Here is an 18,559-nt window from a genome sequence, read left to right as displayed (position 1 = left end):
GTGGTATGATTGCTAGTTAGCCTATTGCAGATCTTGACAAACGATCCACTTTCCAGTATTGTCACTATGAATGGTGGATAGAGGACAGGCTAGACAGACTGGTAGACTACATTGACCTGTGGTAGTAAAAGTACCAAACACCTTGATATAGGGGAGGTGCATGCAAGCAGATGAGGAAATTATGCAAAAGAGCGAATATAAACCATGGAAAAAATGCACTACCCTGCCCAGTGCCCAATAAAAAAAAACACAACCCTCTAAGCAAAAAGGTAGACAACCCTCCCCGTATGTTGCCCCCCGCGCCCCTGACATTTCCGTCGGTACTGAACGTCTGCAGTCTGACCACCAGAGGACGTTGTTTACTCCTACGGGAGGCGTGGTCTGCATTTGCTCTCCGTTAAGTAACAGTGTTGCAGTTCCACTATTTGAGCCAGTCGTTAAGTCAGGTAAATCGGAGTATATTAAAACCATCTGGAGTGTACACGACGATTCAGGGAAACATATCTTTAGGGAGAATCGATTGGTAAGTTACAGTTGGCAAGATAACAAGTATTTGTTTCTTGTTTGTGGTTGTTATGGACCTAGCTAGCATAATGTAAACGTTGGATTTTCAACCAGCAAGCTTAAACTAGATAATTTGGTTGAGGCGGGGGCATAAAGCAGCAAGTTACGTACTTGACAATGTGGTCAGACTTTGCTGTGATGAGATACATCTAATATTTGCTGTGGGTCATGAGGGGTGATGCCGGGAGACAGAACAGGTCAGTATGGGTGACAGAATGGACTGGAGCACTGACGTTAGCTATTGGCTGTATTTAACGTTCACATTGTTGACCTAGCTAGCTAGCTATAGTAACCAGAGACAGTAGAAAAACTATATCTGTGGTAACTATGTAGCTAGCTGTAACATCTTGGCAGACGGTAACTATAATGTACCTTCTGGCATAAACCACGGATTGACGAACAACACTGTTGGAGGATCCACATGGCTAATTTAATCTGCTTAGATCCCAGATGAGATGGAACGCCTTTGCTTTGTCCCATTCTGCCAAATAACGTTCTCTAAACTGTAGTCTGGTCTACACCCAGACTGTCTGTCACTTTTTCACAAGTTGATTGCCCTACTTTTCTCCGCACAAGTACTAACCACAAAAGTAACTATTTGGAATTGGAACTAGCAGCAAAAGACTAGTACTACCCCAGGGATTGTTGAAAGATTAGGCCAACCAAGTGGAGACTGTCTAATGTTGACAATCTTAACCAAAACAGCTCTTAGGTCCAAATCAAGATGTTCTACACATGTGGACCCAATGAAGCCATGGTGGTGTCTGGTAAGATGTTTTGTTTTATGTGTTTAATATTTATTAACATAATATTATGACACAATACAGAACCCTAAAAATAAACTGTTTGGGTAATCTACACAACCTTACCTCCATTGCCCTACATGGCCCAATATTGTTGTGACTCTTCTTGAAACTGTAATAGGCCTATGTTGTTTACTGTATGTGATTGTTTACAGTACAAGTAACAGTAAATGTAATGCAGGGCCATGTGACTCACTTTAGCCTATCATCAAGTGTCATGTGATACCATTTAGCAACTCTGGGCCACTTTCAGTTGTCAAACTTTGCTGATAGAGAAGTCATTAATAGAGCCAACGTGATCCCTTGATCTACATGTTGGAGAGGCATGTTTGTTCTATATTACATATTTCTATCTGAATGTTTCAAAACATTGTGTCCTGCTGAACGTGCCCCGGATGCCACAGTTGGGTAGTAAACCAGGACAGGAATCTCTAATCGGGTTCAGCTCAAACAGTACAGTACTTTGTTTACATTTTACAATACCAGCTGTCAAAAGGCTAGCTCCTCACTTACATTGTATTGTTTGGAATGTGGTGCTGCAATGTAGTCCTAAATGTAGGAAAGTTAATATGTCATAGACTCAGTGTGTACATGACATGTTAATTGTGGGCACTACTGTGTTGACAGAGAGTATAGCCTAATGTAAACTCATCTCTCATATTTTCAAATAACCCACTCCTTTTTAGTATATACTAAGGCAATTTCTTTTCCTTTTCTCTGTCAAAGTCTGATTGCCCTCTCTCTTCTTCACTTCTCCTCCAGGCTTTGGTCGTTCCCCTCCTCTAATGATCGCTGGAGGAAGAGTGTTTGTCCTCCCCTGTATTCAACAGATCCAGAGGTGGCTGTCTCCCTTCCCTTCTTTCAGTCATCTATCCATCTGTTCATCTATCCATGTTTCATTCAGGGATTCTATTCATGTATAGAGAACAAGGCCCCATAGTCCCTGTGTATTCTCTACTGTTACTGAAACATAAGTGGTTAAATGAGTAAGCCTATATGAATACCAGGCTACTATTTTAAGCTTATAATGCAACACAATCTGTCATTTGTAGCCTTCACCTGTAGCCGTGGTTACTCTCTCTCTCTGACTCACTTTCTTCTCCATCCCTCTCACTTTCCTCTCATCCCTGTCATCCTTCTCTATTCTCACTGTACTTTCCCTCTTTGGACCCCTTACCCTCTTCTCTCTCTCTCTGTCTGTGTTAGGATCACTCTGAACACCCTGACTCTGAATGTGAAGAGTGATAAGGTGTACACCCGTCATGGAGTGCCCATCTCTGTCACTGGCATCGCCCAAGTATGGACTTAGAAGTCAACACCCAGCCCCTACACACTTCGTGCACATGTGAAAGTAGCCATGTATTCTGATTGGATAGGTACATTTGACCTCACATGGAATCCCCATCTGTCCTATGTGGCCTTTGACCTCTAACCCCTGACCTCTGGCAGGTGAAGATCCAGGGTCAGAACAAGGAGATGCTGGCCACAGCCTGTCAGATGTTCATGGGGAAGTCTGAGGCTGAGGTCTCCAACATCGCCCTGGAAACTCTGGAGGGGCACCAGAGGGCCATCATCGCCCATCTGACTGTTGAGGTAGGCTACACACCGCACCATATCCTGATAAAGGGCATGTGTTGCCTCTGGTGCCCTTTTCTCTTCCTAAAGGAGTGCCTTGGTCTTTTGAATTGCTGAATGTCTCGCTGACTTCAACCTACAAGCCATAGCTTGTTTTTCTCATCGTTGACCTTTCTCATAACTTACCAAAAGGCTAGCAAACCTGCCTGGCAACTTAGAGCAATAACGGATTGTAGTTATTATAACATATGTAATAGTAACACGTCTCCTTTCATTCTCTTGGTCTGTCATTTACTTCCTGTGTAGCTCTGGCTGATCTCCTCTGTGTGCTACTGGTGTCACCCCCTCCTCATGTAGATACAGAAGTACTAGAAGGGACAAAGCCCCTCAGACCAGGCCAATTTGACAGGAACACTCATGGGTACACTCGTTATGGCTGGTCGACCCTTATCAATCAAATTCAATCAAATTCAATCAAATGTATTTATAAAGCCCTTTTTACATCAGCTGATGTCACAAAGTGCTGTACAGAAACTCAGCCTAAAACCTCAAACAGCAAGCAATGCAGATGTAGAAGCACGGTGGCTAGGAAAAACTCCCTAGAAATGCCGGAGCCTAGGAAGAAACCTCGAGGAACCAGGCTCTGAGGGGTGGCCAGTCCTCTTTTGGCTGTGCCGGGTGGAGATTGTAACAGAACGTGGCCAAGATGGTCAAATGTTCATAGATGACCTGCAGGGTCAGTTAACAATAATCACAGTGGTTGTAGAGGGTGCAACAGGTCAGCACCTCAGGAGTAAATGTCTGTTGGCTTTTCATAGCCGATCATTCAGAGTTAGAGACGAGGTGCGGTAGAGAGTCCAAAACAGCAGGTCCGGGACAAGGTAGCACGTCCAGTGAATAGGTCAGGATTCCATAGAACAGTTGAATAGTTGAAACTGGAGCAGCAGCTTGAACAGGTGGACTAGGGAAAGCAAGGAGTCATCAGGCCAGGTAGTCCTGAAACTTGGTCCTGGGGGAGAGAGTGAGCCCCCCGACACGTAAACTATTGCTAGCTAAATTCCCAATCTGGCCCTCAAACCATTCACGGTCACCTAATAATCCCCAGTTTACAATTGGCTCATTCATCCCCCTCCTCTCCCCTGTAACTATTCCCCAGGTCTTTGCTGTAAATGAGAATGTGTTCTCAGTCAACTTACCTGGTAAAATAACGAATTAAAAAAATTGCAGTATAAATACTGGAGGCTGAGACAGGAGGGGTCGGGAGACACTGTTGCCCTGTCCGACGATACCCCTGGACAGGGCCAAACAGGCAGGATATAACCCCACCCGCTTTGCCAAAGCACAGCCCCCACACCACTAGAGGGATATCTTCAACCACCAACCTACTACCCTGAGACAAGGCTGAGTATAGCCTACAAAGATCTCCACAAACCTGAGGAGGGCGCCAACCCGGACAGGAAGATCACATCAGTGACTCAACCCACTCAAGTGACGCACCCCTCCTAGGGATGGCATGGAAGAGCACCAGTAAGCCAGTGACTCAGCCCCCGTAATAGGGTTAGAGGCAGAGAATCCCAGTGGAGAGAGGGGAACCGGCAAGGCAAGGGCGGTTCGTTGCTCCAGTGCCTTTCTGTTCACCGTCACACTCCTGGGCCAGACTACACTCAATCATAGGACCTACTGAAGAGATGAGTCTTTAATAAAGACTTAAAGGTTGAGACTGAGTCTGCGTCTCCCACATGGATAGGCAGACCATTCCATAAAAATTGAGCTTTATAGGAGAACCCTGCCTCCAGCAGTTTGCTTAGAAATTCTAGGGACAGTTAGGAGGCCTGCGTCTTGTGACCGTAGCGTACATGTAGGTATGTACGGAAGGACCAAATCGGAAATATAGGTAGGAGCAAGCCTATGTAATGCTTTGTAGGTTAGCAGTAAAACCTTGAAATCAGCCCTAGCCTTAACAGGAAGCCAGTGTAGAGAGGCTGGCATTGGAGTAATATGATCACATTTTTTTGGGTTCTAGTCAAGATTCTAGCAGCCGTGTTTAGCACTAACTGAAGTTTATTTAGTGCTTTAGCCGGAAAGTAGAGCATTGCAGTAGTCTAATCTAGAAGTGACAAAGCATGGAAACATTTTTCTGCCACATTTTTAGACAGAAAGTTTCAGATTTTTGCAATGTTACAAAGATAGAAAAAATCTGTCCTTGAAATGTTCTTGACGTGTTTGTCGAAAGAGAGATCAGGGTCCAGAGTAATGCCGAGGTCCTTCAGTTTTATTTGAGATGACTGTACAACCATCAAGATTAATTGTCAGATCCAACAGAAGATATCATTGTTTCTTGGGACCTAGAACTAGCATCTCTGTTTTGTCCGAGTTTAAAAGTAAAATATTTGCCGCCATCCACTTCCTTATGTCTGAAACACAGGCTTCCAGGGAGGGCAATTTTGGGGCTTCACCATGTTTCATCGAAATGTACAGCTGTGTATCGTCCGCATAGCAGTGAAAGTTAACATTTGTTTCCTAATGACATCACCAAGAGGTAAAATATATAGTGAAAACAATAGTGGTCCTAAAACGGAACCCTGAGGATCATCGAAATTTACAGTTGATTTGTCAGAAGACAAACCATCCACAAACTGATATCTTTCCGACAGATAAGATCTAAACCAGGCCAGAAGTTGTCAGTGTAGACAAAATTGGGTTCCCAGTCTCTCCAAAATAATGTGGTGATCGATGGTATCAAAAGCAGCACTAAGGTCTAGGAGCACGAGGACAGATGCAGAGCCTTGGTCTGACGCCATTAAAAGGTCATTTACCACCTCCATGAGTGCAATCTCAGTGCTATGATGGGGTCTAAAACCAGACTGAAGCGTTTCGTATACATTGTTTTTCAGGAAGGCAGTGAGTTGCTGCGCAACAGCTTTTTCCAAAGTTTTTGAGAGGAATGGGAGATTTGATATAGGCCAATACTTTTTTATTTTTTCTGGGTCAAGGTTAGGCTTTTTGAAGAGAGACTTTTTATCACTGCCACTTTTAGTGAGTTTGGTACACATCCGGTGGATAGGGAGCCTATTATTATGTTCAACATAGGAGGGCCAAGCACAGGAAGCAGCTCTTTCAGTAGTTTAGTTGGAATAGGGTCCAGTATGCAGCTTGAAGGTTTAGAGGCCAAGACTATTTTCTCTCAATGTGTCGAGGTATAGTATTAAAAACTTGCGTGTCTCCCTAGGTCCTGGCAGTGTTGTGCAGACTCAGGGCAACTGAGCTTTGGAGAAATACGCAGATTTAAAGAGGAGTCTGTAATTTGCTTTCTAATGATCATGATCTTTTTGTCTAAGAATTTATCACTCCTGAAGTGAAAGCCATCCTCTCTTGGGGAATTCTGCTTTTTAGTTAGCTTTGTGGCAGTATCAAAAATAAATGTTGGATTGTTCTTATTGTCCTCAATGAAGTTGGAAAAATAGGATGATTGAGCTGCAGTGTGGGTTCTTAGTACTGCCGTGCATTATCGGTCTTTCCAAGCCAGTCAGAAGACTTCCAGTTTGGTGTAGCGCCATTTCTGTTCCAATTTTTTGGAAGCTTGCTTCAGGGCTCTGATATTTTCTGTATACCAGGGAGCTAGTTTCTTATGACAAATGTTTGTTTTTTTATGGGTGCGACTGCATCTAGGGTGTTACGCAAGGTTAAATTTAGTTCCCCACTTAGGTGGTTAACTGATTTTGTACTCTGACGTCTGTGGTGGAGGAAATCTGGAAGGGCAATCTAGGAATCTTTGGGTTGTCTGAGAATTTATAGCACGGCTTTTGATGATCCTTGGTTGGGGTCTGAGCAGATTATTTGTTGTGGTTGCAAATGTAAAAATTGGTGGTCCGATAGTCCAGGATTATGAGGAAAAACATTAAGATTCACAATATTTATTCCACGGGACAAAACTAGGTCCAGAGTATGACTGTGGCAATGAGTAAGTCCGGAGACATGTTGGACAAAACCCACTGAGTCGATGATGGCTCCGAAAGCCTTTTGGAGTGTGAATATTAAAGTCACCAAAAATGTGAATTATCTGCCATGGGTACAAGGTTCGATAGGAATTCAGGGAACTCAGTGAGGAACGCTGTATATGGCCCAGGAGGCCTGTAAACAGTAGCTATAAAAAGTGATTGAGTAGGCTGCATAGATTCCATGACTAGAAGATGAAAACGCAGTCTTTTTTATTTATTTTATTTTTTTGTAAATTGAAATTTGCTATCGTAAATGTTAGCAACACCTCCACCTTTTGCGGGATGCGCGGGGGATATGGTCACTAGTGTAACCAGGAGGAGAGGTCTCATTTAACACAGTAAATTCATTAGACTTAAGCAAGCCATGTTTGTCAGGCCAATCACATCAAGATTATGATCAGTGATTAGTTCATTGACTATAACTGCCTTTGAAGTGAGGGATCTAACATTAAGTAGTCCTATTTTGAGATGTGAGGTATCACAATCTCCTTCAATAATGAGAGGAATGGAGGAGGTCTTTATTCCAGTGAGATTACTAAGGCGAACATCGCCATGTTTAGTTTTGCCCAACCTAGATCGAGGCACAGACACGGTCTCAATGGGGTTAGCTGAGCTGACTACACTGACTGTGCTAGTGGCAGGGTGGCAAACAGGGTGCAGGGCAGGCAGCAGGCTATCTCATTGTGGAGCTAGAGGAGTTAGAGCCCTGTCTATGTTCGTAGATAAGATGAGAGCACCCCTCCAGCTAGGATGGAGTCCGTCACTCCTCAGCAGGCCAGGCTTGGTCCTGTTTGTGGGTGAGTTCCAGAAAGAGGGCCAATTATCTACAAATTCTATCTTTTGGGAGGGGCAGAAAACAGTATTCAACCAGCTATTTAGTTGTGAGAGACTGCTTCATCCTAACAATATCTCTATACTCTCTACACTCGCCAGTTTTAGCCTTAGCCAGCACCATCTTCAGATTAGCCTTAACGTCGGTAGCCCTGCCCCCTGGTAAACAGTGTATGATCGCTGGATGATTATTTTTAAGTCTAATACTGCGGGTAATGGAGTCGCCAATGACTAGGGTGTTCAATTTGTCAGAGCTAATGGTGGGCGGCTTCGGCGTCTCAGACCCCGTAACGGGTGGAGGGAAGACCAGAGAAGACTTGGACTGACTCGTTGCTTAATGGGGAGAACCGGTCGAAAGTTTCAGTCGGCAGAATGAGCGACACTGGTTGAGCATTCCTACAGCATTTCCTTCCAGAAGCCATGAGAAAATTGTCCGGCTGCGGGGACTGTGTGAGGAGATTTATACTACTATCTGTACTTACTGGTGGCACAGACGCTGTTTCATCCTTTCCTACACTGAAGTTACCCATGCCTAACGATTGCATCTGACGCTGGGCTTGCAGCATGGCTATCCTCGCCATAAGGCGATCAATCTCCTGTATATTATGAGTACAGCGACTGCAATTAGAAGGTTTAATGTTACTACTTAGCTTCGGCTGGTGGAGGTCGTGTAGAACCATGTCCAGATAAAGCGTCCAGGGTGAAAAAGTTGAATGAAAAAAGTTGTGTGAGGGGGAACAATAATAAAAACCGTAAAGTTGGCAGGTAGCAAAGAAACGTTAGCAACAAACTGCACAGCAGCATGTAAACAACCCACTTGTCCTGTGTGGCTCAGTTAGTAGAGCATGGCGCTTGCAACGCCAGGGTTCAAATCAATTTTTTTTTGTCACATACACATGGTTAGCAGATGTTAATGCCAGTGTAGCGAAATGCTTGTGCTTCTAGTTCTGACAATGCAGTAATATCCAACGAGTAATCTAACCTAACAATTTCACAACAATTACCTGAATAAGAATATGTACATAAAAAAAATATATGAATGAGTGATGATAGAGTGGCATAGGCAAGATGCAGTAGATGGTATAGATTACAGTATATACATATGAGATGAGTAATGTAGGGTATGTCAACATTATATGAAGTGGCATTGTTTAAAGTGGCTAGTGATACATTTATTACATCAATTTTTCCATTATTAAAGTGGCTGGAGTTTAGTCAGTATGTTGGCAGCAGCCACTCAATGTTAGTGATGGCTGTTTAACAGTCTGATGGCCTTGAGATAGAAGCTGTTTTTCAGTCTCTTGGTCCCTGCTATGATGCACCTGTACTGACCTCACCTTCTGGATGATAGTGGGGTGAACAGGCAGTGGCTCGGGTGGTTGTTGTCCTTGATGATCTTTTTGGCCTTCCTGTGACATCGGGTGGTGTAGGTGTCCTGGAGGGCAGGTAGTTTGCACCCGGTGATGCGTTGTGCAGACCTCACTACCCTCTGGAGAGCCTTCCGGTTATGGGCGTAGCAGATGCCGTACCAGGCGGTGATACAGCCCGACAGGATGCTCTCGATTGTGCATCTGTAAAAGTTTGAGTGTTTTTGGTGACAAGCTGAATTTCTTCAGCCTCCTGAGGTTGAAGAGGCGCTGCTGCGCCTTCTTCACCACGCTGTCTGTGTGGGTGGACTATTTCAGTTTGTCCGTGATGTGTACGCCGAGGAACTTAACTTTCTGCCTTCTCCACTATTGTCCCGTCGATGTGGATAGGGGGCTGCTCCCTCTGCTGTTTCCTGAAGTCCACGATCATCTCCTTTGTTTTGTTGACGTTGAGTGTGGTTATTTTCCTGACACCACGTCTCGACACCACACTCCTGACACCACACCACCTCCTCCCTGTAGGCCGTCTTATCGTTGTTGGTAATCAAGCCTGCCACTGTAGTGTCGTCTGCAAACTTGATGATTGAGTTGGAGGCGTGCATGGCCACGCAGTCATGGGTGAACAGGGAGTACAGGAGGTTGTGGGGCCCCAGTGTTGAGAATCAGCGGGGTGGAGATGTTGTTACCTACCCTCACCACCTGGGGGCAGCCCGTCAGGAAGTCCAGAACCCAGTTGCACACGGCGGGGGTGGAGGTGATATGGTCCTTGACTAGTCTCTCAAAGCACTTCATGATGACGGAAGTGAGTGCTAAGCCCGCAGGTTTTGATAGCAGGCCGTGTCAGTGGCACTGTATTGTCCTCAAAGCGAGCAAAGTAGTTGTTTTAGTCTGTCTGGGAGCAAGACATCCCGCGACGGGACTGGTTTTTCTTTTATAGTCCGTGATTGTCCGTATAGACCCTGCCACATACGTCTCGTGTCTGAGCCGTTGAATTGCGATTCTACTTTGTCTCTATACTGACGCTTGTTTGATTGCCTTGCGGAGGGAATAGCTACACTGTTTGTATTCGGTCATGTTTCCGGTCACCTTGCCCTGATTAAAAGCAGTGGTTCGCGCTTTCAGTTTTGTGCGAATGCTGCCATCAATCCACGGTTTCTGGTTTGGGAATGTTTTAATAGTTGCTGTGGGTACGACATCGCCGATGCACTTGCTAATAAACTCGCTCACCGATTTGGCGTATTCATCAATGTTATTGTCCGACGCTATGCGGAACATATCCCAGTCCACGTGATCGAAGCAATCTTGAAGTGTGGAATCCGATTGGTCGGACCAGCGTTGAACAGACCTGAGCGCGGGAGCTTCCTGTTTTAGTTTCTGTCTATAGGTTGTAAGCAACAAAATGGAGTCGTGGTCAGCTTTTCCGAAAGGAGGGCGGGGGGGGCCTTATAGCGTCGCGGAAGTTAGAATAACAATGATCTAGGGTTTTGCCAGCCCTAGTTGCGCAATCAATATGCTGATAGAATTTAGGGAGCCTTGTTTTCAGATTAGCCTTGTTAAAATCCCCAGCTACAATAAATGCAGCCTCAGGATATGTGGTTTCCAGTTTTACATGGAGTCAAATGAAGTTCGTTCAGGGCCATCGATGTGTCTGCTTGGGGGGTATATATGCGGCTGTGATTATAATGGAAGAGAATTCTCTTGGTAGATAATGCGGTCGGCATTTGATTGTGAGGAAGTCAGGTGAACAGAAGGATTTGAGTTCCTGTATGTTGTTATGATCGCACCACGTCTCGTTAATCATAAGGCATACACCCCCGCCCTTCTTACCAGAAAGATGCTTGTTTCTGTCGGCGCGATGCGTGAAGAAACCAGCTGGCTGTACCGACTCAGATAGCGTGTCTCGAGTGAGCCATGTTTCCGTGAAACAAAGAACGTTACAGTCTCTGATGTCTCTCTGGAAGGCAACCCTTGCTCGGATTTCGTCTACCTTGTTGTCAAGAGACTGGACATTGGCGAGTAGTATGCTCGGGAGCGGTGCGCGATGTCCCCGTCTACGGAGCCTGACCAGAAGACCGCTCCGTCTGCCCCTTGTACGGCGTCGTTGTTTTGGCTCGCCGGCTGGGATCTGATCCATTGTCCTGGGTGGTGGGCCAAACAGAGGATCCGCTTCGGGAAAGTCGTATTCCTGGTCGTAATGTTGGTGAGTTGAAGATGCTCTTATATCTAACCCTTAGTCATGGGTTAGATCCCCGTTGGGGCCACCAATACGAAAATGTATAAACGTGTCTGCTAAATGGTATTATTATATTATCCTTCCTCTGTAGGAGATCTACCAGGACCGTAAGAAGTTCTCTGAGCAGGTGTTCAAGGTGGCCTCCTCTGACCTGGTCAACATGGGCATCGGCGTGGTCAGCTACACGCTCAAAGACGTTCACGATGACCAGGTTTGTTCTTTCTGACAAATATACAGCGACGTTACAGTATGAAGGTCAAGGATTGTTGTTACAGAAAAAAGTCTGAAATTGAGATATTGGCACAGATTTGGTAAAAATATTAATGTCTTTTAAAAGTCAGTGTTCGAGAATGAAAGACAAATTCCTGCACAAAAATACTTGTTTACTGTTCTGTTTATGTTCGTAACCAGTTTTATAATAGCAATAAGTCCGAAAGGGGTGTGGTATATGTCCAATATATCATGACAAAGGGTTGTTCTTAGACACGATGCAAAGCGGAGTGCCTGGATACAGCCCTTAGCCGTGGTATATTGGCCATATATCACAAACCCCCGAGGTGCCTTATTGCTATTATAAACTGGTTATGAACATAAATAGAACAGTAAGTATTTTTGTGGTATATTGCCTGATATACACACTGCTGAAATGCTGTTTCAGCCAATCAGCATGCTGCACCCAAACTACCAGGTTTATTATACTAATAATACTAACACTGTCTCTGTCAGGACTACCTCACCTCCCTGGGTAAAGCTAGGACAGCTCAGGTGCAGAAGGATGCCAGGATCGGAGAGGCTCAGTACAAACGAGACGCGGTGATCCGTGAGGCCCAGGCCATGCAGGAGAAGGTGTCGGCCCAGTATCTGAATGAGATCGAGATGGCCAAAGCCCAGAGAGACTACGAGCTGAAGAAGGCCTCCTACGACTACGAGGTCAACACCAAGAAGGCAGAGTCTGAGATGGCCTATCAGCTGCAGGTATCCTACCACCAAACTCTGGGCCGTGCAATGATCCTCTCATTCAGACGCACAACACAGCCGAGGCAGTGTGTCCTGTTCTAATAACAGAAAATATTCACGTTTATTTACACAGGGCAGAATCCTAACTTGAGAAACGTGCATGATCCTCAAATTCCCTCCACTGCCATCACTTTTGATGTAAAGTGTCTGTGTTTTTCTAAATCCGTTGTATTATTGGGGTTATGTAGGTGGCGAAGACGAAGCAGCGGATTGAGGAGGAGACGATGCAGGTGAAGGTGGTGGAGAGGTCTCAGCAGATCATGCTGCAGGAGCAGGAGATCACCCGCAAGGAGATGGAGCTGGAGGCCAAGGTGAAGAAGCCTGCTGAGGCAGAGAGATACCGTCTGGAGAGACTGGCTGAGGCTGAACGGTATGTTACAATCCCCAGGGCCGTTTTGTACGCACAAAATTTGCCCCAAAACCTGCATGCAAAAGTTGTCAGTTATTAAAACTAAACTTAAGGTGAGAATGTACTTCTCCTTCTGCAGACTCTAGACCACGTGTACACAACGTTTGTAGTGTTGCATTGCTAAAAGGCAAAAGTAACCTTGTGCAAATGGAGAATTTATGAGGACACTCTTATTCATAACTAAAAACAAGTAGCTAAATATAATAACAAGATGTAATCATTTGCTGTTATTTTTGCGTTCTAAAATAATGATCATTGCAGAATACATTCCTCATTTTCTGGCCATATTCATATTCCTGAAGTAGCCATACAACAAATTACCATGCACCTCTCATTTAATTGGAGCTATTAGATAGGCTTAGCTAGAGCAATTTAAAACAATTATAATAGCCTATGCATCCTACAGGGAGCGCAGTTTATAACAGACAGTTGATATGGGTCTGTGGTTGATGTTTTACATTGAAGTGTGTAGGCTACAGCTGTAAGTAACCCTGCTGTAGTTGTCATTTTTTTCCCAGGTACACCATGTTTCAGAATTCAGCATATTTATGTTTGGGGAAAAAGGGAATGCAAAACGATTATTGCAAACGATCTATTTACAGGTCCACAACCATTTGCAATTGTTTCTGTCTTTCAGAAACGGTCAGATACAGGCCGCCCAGGACATTTGATCAAGTTCACCATTGCTATTTCTTTGAGATACTGTTTTGGTGTAATTACAATACTTTTAAAGTAAACAGCAAATAAAGGCCTTATTGTCACCATAAAAGGGGAATGATGGGGGTATGTCAGAACTGTGGATATGTTCTGTTCCGTACTAGTCAGTTGTCCTGGACAGTGAGTCCTGTTAAAGGTCCAACATTTCTTCAGCTCAACTCAAACTGTCTCTTTCACAGTGCACAGCTCATCATGGAGGCTGAGGCAGAGGCAGAGTCCATCAGAGTGAGTTCAGCAGCGCCTCCCTTCTCTCCTCCCTCCCTCCTCTCTCTTCTCTATCACTCCCCTCCACTCTCATGTCACTCCTGTTATCAGTCTCTTCACCCCCAGTACAATAGCTGTCTGATATGCCTCCTGTCTTAGCTTCTCCCCATCAGCCTGTCCCTTCCACCCTCTCATTCATCCACTTGCTCTCTTTCTCTCCCCCTGCCTCCCCTCTCTCCATATTAAGGTTGGTGTTCTCTGTTCCTCTTCCCGTCTCTACTCTAAATTCCCTGTCTCCTTCTTTGTAGACATCGCTCACTTCCCTTAATACAACCTTACTTTAGGATAGGTTCTCTCTCATCCTGTTTCATATATTATACACATCCTTATAAACAGTCCATTTCCCATTTGGATATATTTTTCATAAAACAACCACCCACCTGTGTCTTGTGGTTCAGATGTTTATTATGTACACCACCCTGTTCATGAAAATGGATCGCTCCTACAGAAAGTGAGTCACGTGGCCGTGGCCTGCTATATAAAGCAGGCAGCCAGGCATTCAGTTACTGTTCAATTTAACGTTAGAATGGGCAAAACGAGTGACCTAAGCAACTTTGAGCGTGGTGTGATCGTCGGTGCCAGGCGCACCGGTTCCAGTAGCTCAGAAACAGCTGGGGTTTACTGAGTGTCTAGGGTTTATCGAGAATGATGCGACAAACAAAAAACATCCAGTCAGCGGCAGTCCTGTTGGTGAAAACAGCTTGTTGATGAGAAAGGTCGGAGGAGAACATCAAGAATTGTACTAAGAGGTGGGCCAGCTCTTAGCCACAAACAGACAAATGGCGGCGCAGAACGACATCTCGAAAGGCACAACTCGTCAGTCCTTGTCACGGATTGGCCATTGCAGCAGACTACAACACCGGGTTCCACTCCTATCAGCTCCAGTGGGCGCATGATCACCAACACTGGACGATTGAGGAGTGGAAAAACATCGCCTGGTCCAATGAATCCCGGTTCCTGTTGCGTCATGCTGGCAGTCAGGATTTGGTGTAAGCAGCACGAGTATGGCTCTATCCTGCCAGGTGTTAATGGTACAGGCTGGTGGTGTAATGGTGTGGGGAATGTTTTCCTGGCACACGAGTAGGTCCCTTGAAACCAATTATTGAGCAACGTTTCCATGCCCCGAAGAATTCAGGCTGTTCTGGACCCGCCCCGGTATGAGATGGGTGTACCTAATAAACTGGCAACCGAGTTATTTCTTCTTTCATATATATATATATATATATATATATATATATATATATATATATGCACACACACACACAACCTTTGTTTATTTGAACTAATGTGTTCTCTCTCCCTGTCTCTATCCTGTCTGTGTAGATGAGGGGCGATGCTGAGGCGTTTGCTCTGGAGGCTAAAGGTCGTGCCGAGGCAGAGCAGATGGCTAAGAAGGCTGAGGCCTTTAAACAGTACGGGGAGGGAGCCATGGTGGACATGCTGCTGGAGAAACTTCCACTGGTCAGTCACACTGAGAATAGGACTGGTTCTACTAGAGACTGGGAGGGTGCATGGATAGGGAGAAGGATTGATGGGAAAGCGGTTCAGTAGATGCAGAGTTTAAGCGGATGGATGTAGAGATGAAGAGATTGGATGGATGCATAAATGGTCAGATTCAGTGTATATAAGGATAGATGGATGACAGATTGATTAGATGACAGACAGACATGTGTACTGTTACTGCAGTCCTGTCTGCTGCTGTTCTCTTCCTGAAGCTGCCATCACTCCTCCTGTCCTCTAGATAGCAGAGGAGATCAGCAGGCCCCTCTCCATGGCCCAGAAGGTTACCATGGTTTCCAGCGGCGGGGGAGAGGTGGGCGCGGCCAAGCTGACCGGAGAGGTTCTGGACATCATGACCAGACTACCAGCTGCTGTGGAGAAACTCACTGGAATCAACATCTCACAGGTCTCTGTGTGTGTGGAAGAGAGGAAAATAGTATTTGTGTTTGTGTGTGCATATACAGTATGTGAACATATTTGTTGACAAACACTGACATTCTCTCCCCTTCTTTCCACAGGTTGGCCTGTCCACCCGAATGGGCTGAGAATGGAGCGTAGTGACTGAGACAGTCGCACTGTCAGACCAGGAACTCCAGACTGCCTCCTTGTGCCTATAATTATTATTACCTAGTGTAGTTGTATGCATGTCTGTCTGTCTGCATGCAGGCATGTCTGTCTGCGTGCATGTCTGTCTGCGTGCATGTCTGTCTGCGTGCATGTTTGTCTGCGTGCATGTTTGTCTGCGTGCATGTTTGTCTGCGTGCATGTTTGTCTGCGTGCATGTCTGTCTGTCTGCATGCATGTCTGTCTGCGTGCATGCATGTCTCCTTAGGGCATGTCTCAACACTCTTATTCGGCCTCCCCTCTTGCTTCCTGGGCCTTGTTGGCACTGATCTGAAAACAGAGGATGGTTACATTTACATTTACATTTAAGTCATTTAGCAGACGCTCTTATCCAGAGCGACTTACAAATTGGTGCATTCACCTTAAGATATCCAGTGGAACAACCACTTTACAATAGTGCATCTAAATACCTATCCCAGGTATTCCTTAAAGAGGTGGGGTTTCAGGTGTTTCCGGAAGGTGGTTCCTAGCTGTATGTTGTAGGCCTACTGGGGCAGTTTGTCTCGTGGTCATTCATAACTCTGTTAGATCAGCTTGGATGAAGGAAAGAAAAGCACTTTGGACTTGCATGACACAGCCTTAGTAGTTCTGGTAGTAACTCAGCCTCCTCTACCATTCTGTACTCTCTTTTCCCCGTCCGTTATTCAGTGTGTTTTAATCACTGCTTCAAGCCTGCCTTTCTGTCTCCCTCTATTACAGGTTTGGGTCCATATAAACTGTTCAACTGTTTCTGCCTGTCACATAGTTGTATTTTGTAATTCATAGAATGTTATTTCATTGGGATGTGGTTGTGTTTGGGAAATGATGTTTTCATTCTCAGTGCCTTTTTATTGTTCATATAATAATAGTGTGGCAGTATGAGGTCATCCATGTCATTGTTGGGTTTGTCAGCTGATTGTTTTGTCAACATTTGCAGTTGTTCTAGAAGGTTCTCAGCATCGAAAGCTTGCTTAGTTGCTATCAATTGCTTTGCAAATGAAGAAGAAATTATTTTTACTTTCACTGGGAAAAAATGAAGAAATGTCCACAATCAGAATTTAGATAATGGTAGTCATGTTATTATACATAACGATGTTCTATCTTGTTGACCTCTGTCTACCACCTTATGGACAAAGTCGTTTTCCACTATGTGCTCCCCTGACAGTAGAACCTAGATCAGTCTATCTACTGATATCTAGAAGATGACCCTCTAGAATGGCCAGGGCCTTGTTTTAAAGTCTAATCATATCAGTACAAGCCATATTACAATAGAAGCCAAGTTACATGCAGATTATGCTGGTTTTTGTAAGTCTGTGTTTTAAGATTTGTGGGCTTTTTGCCATGACTCTGCCATTTGTGGGGGATGAGATCACAAACTATATGATGGGTTGACACTAAACCTCTTGTCTCTGTTGGTACAATACTGGCATAGACACAATCAATGGAGTACCGACTCTGATGGTACCTAATCTAATTACCAAAGGAAAAAACCATGAACTACAGATTCTCTGTTACTATAGTGTTGTTTATCCAACAGACAGATTGTCATCTACACCATTATGGCTTAGTTCCAGTGTGTTTCTAAACCCTAGACTGATTTAGATCAGAGCTTCTACTGTGCTATAACTGTATAAAGGTGGTGATTTTCTGTGAAGTGATTGGAAGGGAGGGAGCAGACTGGGGTTTTCCTGCTGAAGACTAACCTCAGAAGTCTCTTATCTAGGTCAAGTGTACTGTCAGTCACGTGGTGCCTGGTGGATGTGCTGTTTGAGGTGAAGGTATGTGTGTAGATGAGGGGAATGGAGAAACTAGCCTGGGTGCCAGTCTGTTTCTGCTTTCTTGTCAAATCCTTATAGAATTGCCATGCCAAACATGTTTCCCTTGACAATGACAATGGAACAGGCAAAAACACAAACAGACCTGGGACCAGGCTACAGACACTACTGTAGTGGACTTCCGTTAAGTTACATGGTCCGGTGAGGTATACAGGGACCTTCTATAGACTGGAGTAGACCATATACATTTTAATCAGGAGCTATCCTTTCATATCGTAGTATTATCATTAGAATGGTGTATTTTTGTTATGCTGGTCACACCTCTGTTTGATCCTTTTGTAGTATAGGGTTGTTGTAGTTGTTAGGGACTTGTTCTATACCATAGAAATAGAATCCTTCTAATTCTATACCACTGCTCAGGATTCTAGAAGCTACTTCTCTCTACCGGATTGAATACTACCCCAAAGCTTACATGCTATCTGGCTGTCTATGCATTTTCTTACCAAGTGCCTGACTAAGTTGAAAGTTTCCCATTTTTCTCTCAACCTAAAGGCTAAACTATCACCCCAGGTTAAACATGAACAATCTAGAGGCATGCTACGTCTTAAAGATATTAATGAAAGCCAATTTCGCCAAACCAATTCTACTGCTTTCACTTATGCACACACCTGTATATTACATCAGTCAATGATGTGTGACTTAACCTTTTCCTGTACTGTAGCTGCTCTTAGATAAATGTGATTTGTGTTTATTTTCGTCTATACTTTGTTGACTTGCCAAAATAATCCTGGCCTCCCGTGTAGTGTAAACTTGGTATGCAAGTGCACTAAGTTATGAATATTATAAATATTTGGAATGAAATTATTGTAACATCATATAAACACAAACTCTGCTTTCCTAACG

The 18,559-nt window shown here is 44.5% G+C and overlaps 1 protein-coding gene across 1 annotated transcript; it reads left to right on the top strand.

The window, feature by feature from the left end:
• The first annotated feature begins 391 nt into the window (after positions 1 to 391).
• On the top strand, positions 392 to 18,559 carry LOC115176373 (flotillin-1-like). The gene is made up of 12 exons (XM_029736359.1): positions 392 to 523; positions 1,270 to 1,331; positions 2,130 to 2,205; positions 2,574 to 2,664; positions 2,817 to 2,960; positions 11,463 to 11,582; positions 12,098 to 12,346; positions 12,577 to 12,758; positions 13,694 to 13,739; positions 15,102 to 15,239; positions 15,520 to 15,684; positions 15,797 to 18,559. The coding sequence occupies exons 2-12, from the start codon at positions 1,289 to 1,291 to the stop codon at positions 15,821 to 15,823; spliced, it is 1,281 nt and encodes a 426-aa protein (XP_029592219.1). The 5' UTR covers positions 392 to 523; positions 1,270 to 1,288; the 3' UTR covers positions 15,824 to 18,559.

Source organism: Salmo trutta, chromosome 37 (assembly GCF_901001165.1).
Source record: "Salmo trutta chromosome 37, fSalTru1.1, whole genome shotgun sequence".
Classification (NCBI taxonomy): Eukaryota; Metazoa; Chordata; class Actinopteri; order Salmoniformes; family Salmonidae; genus Salmo; species Salmo trutta.
This window is presented reverse-complemented; position numbering and strand designations above follow the sequence as displayed.

Coding starts and splice junctions, on each gene's coding strand:
- LOC115176373 (XM_029736359.1), top strand. CDS start 1,289: ATGTTCTACACATGTGGACCCAATGAAGCCATGGTGGTGTCTG. Junction 2,961..11,462: donor TCGCCCATCTGACTGTTGAG/GTAGGCTACACA, acceptor CTTCCTCTGTAG/GAGATCTACCAGGACCGTAA. Junction 12,759..13,693: donor AGACTGGCTGAGGCTGAACG/GTATGTTACAAT, acceptor TCTCTTTCACAG/TGCACAGCTCATCATGGAGG.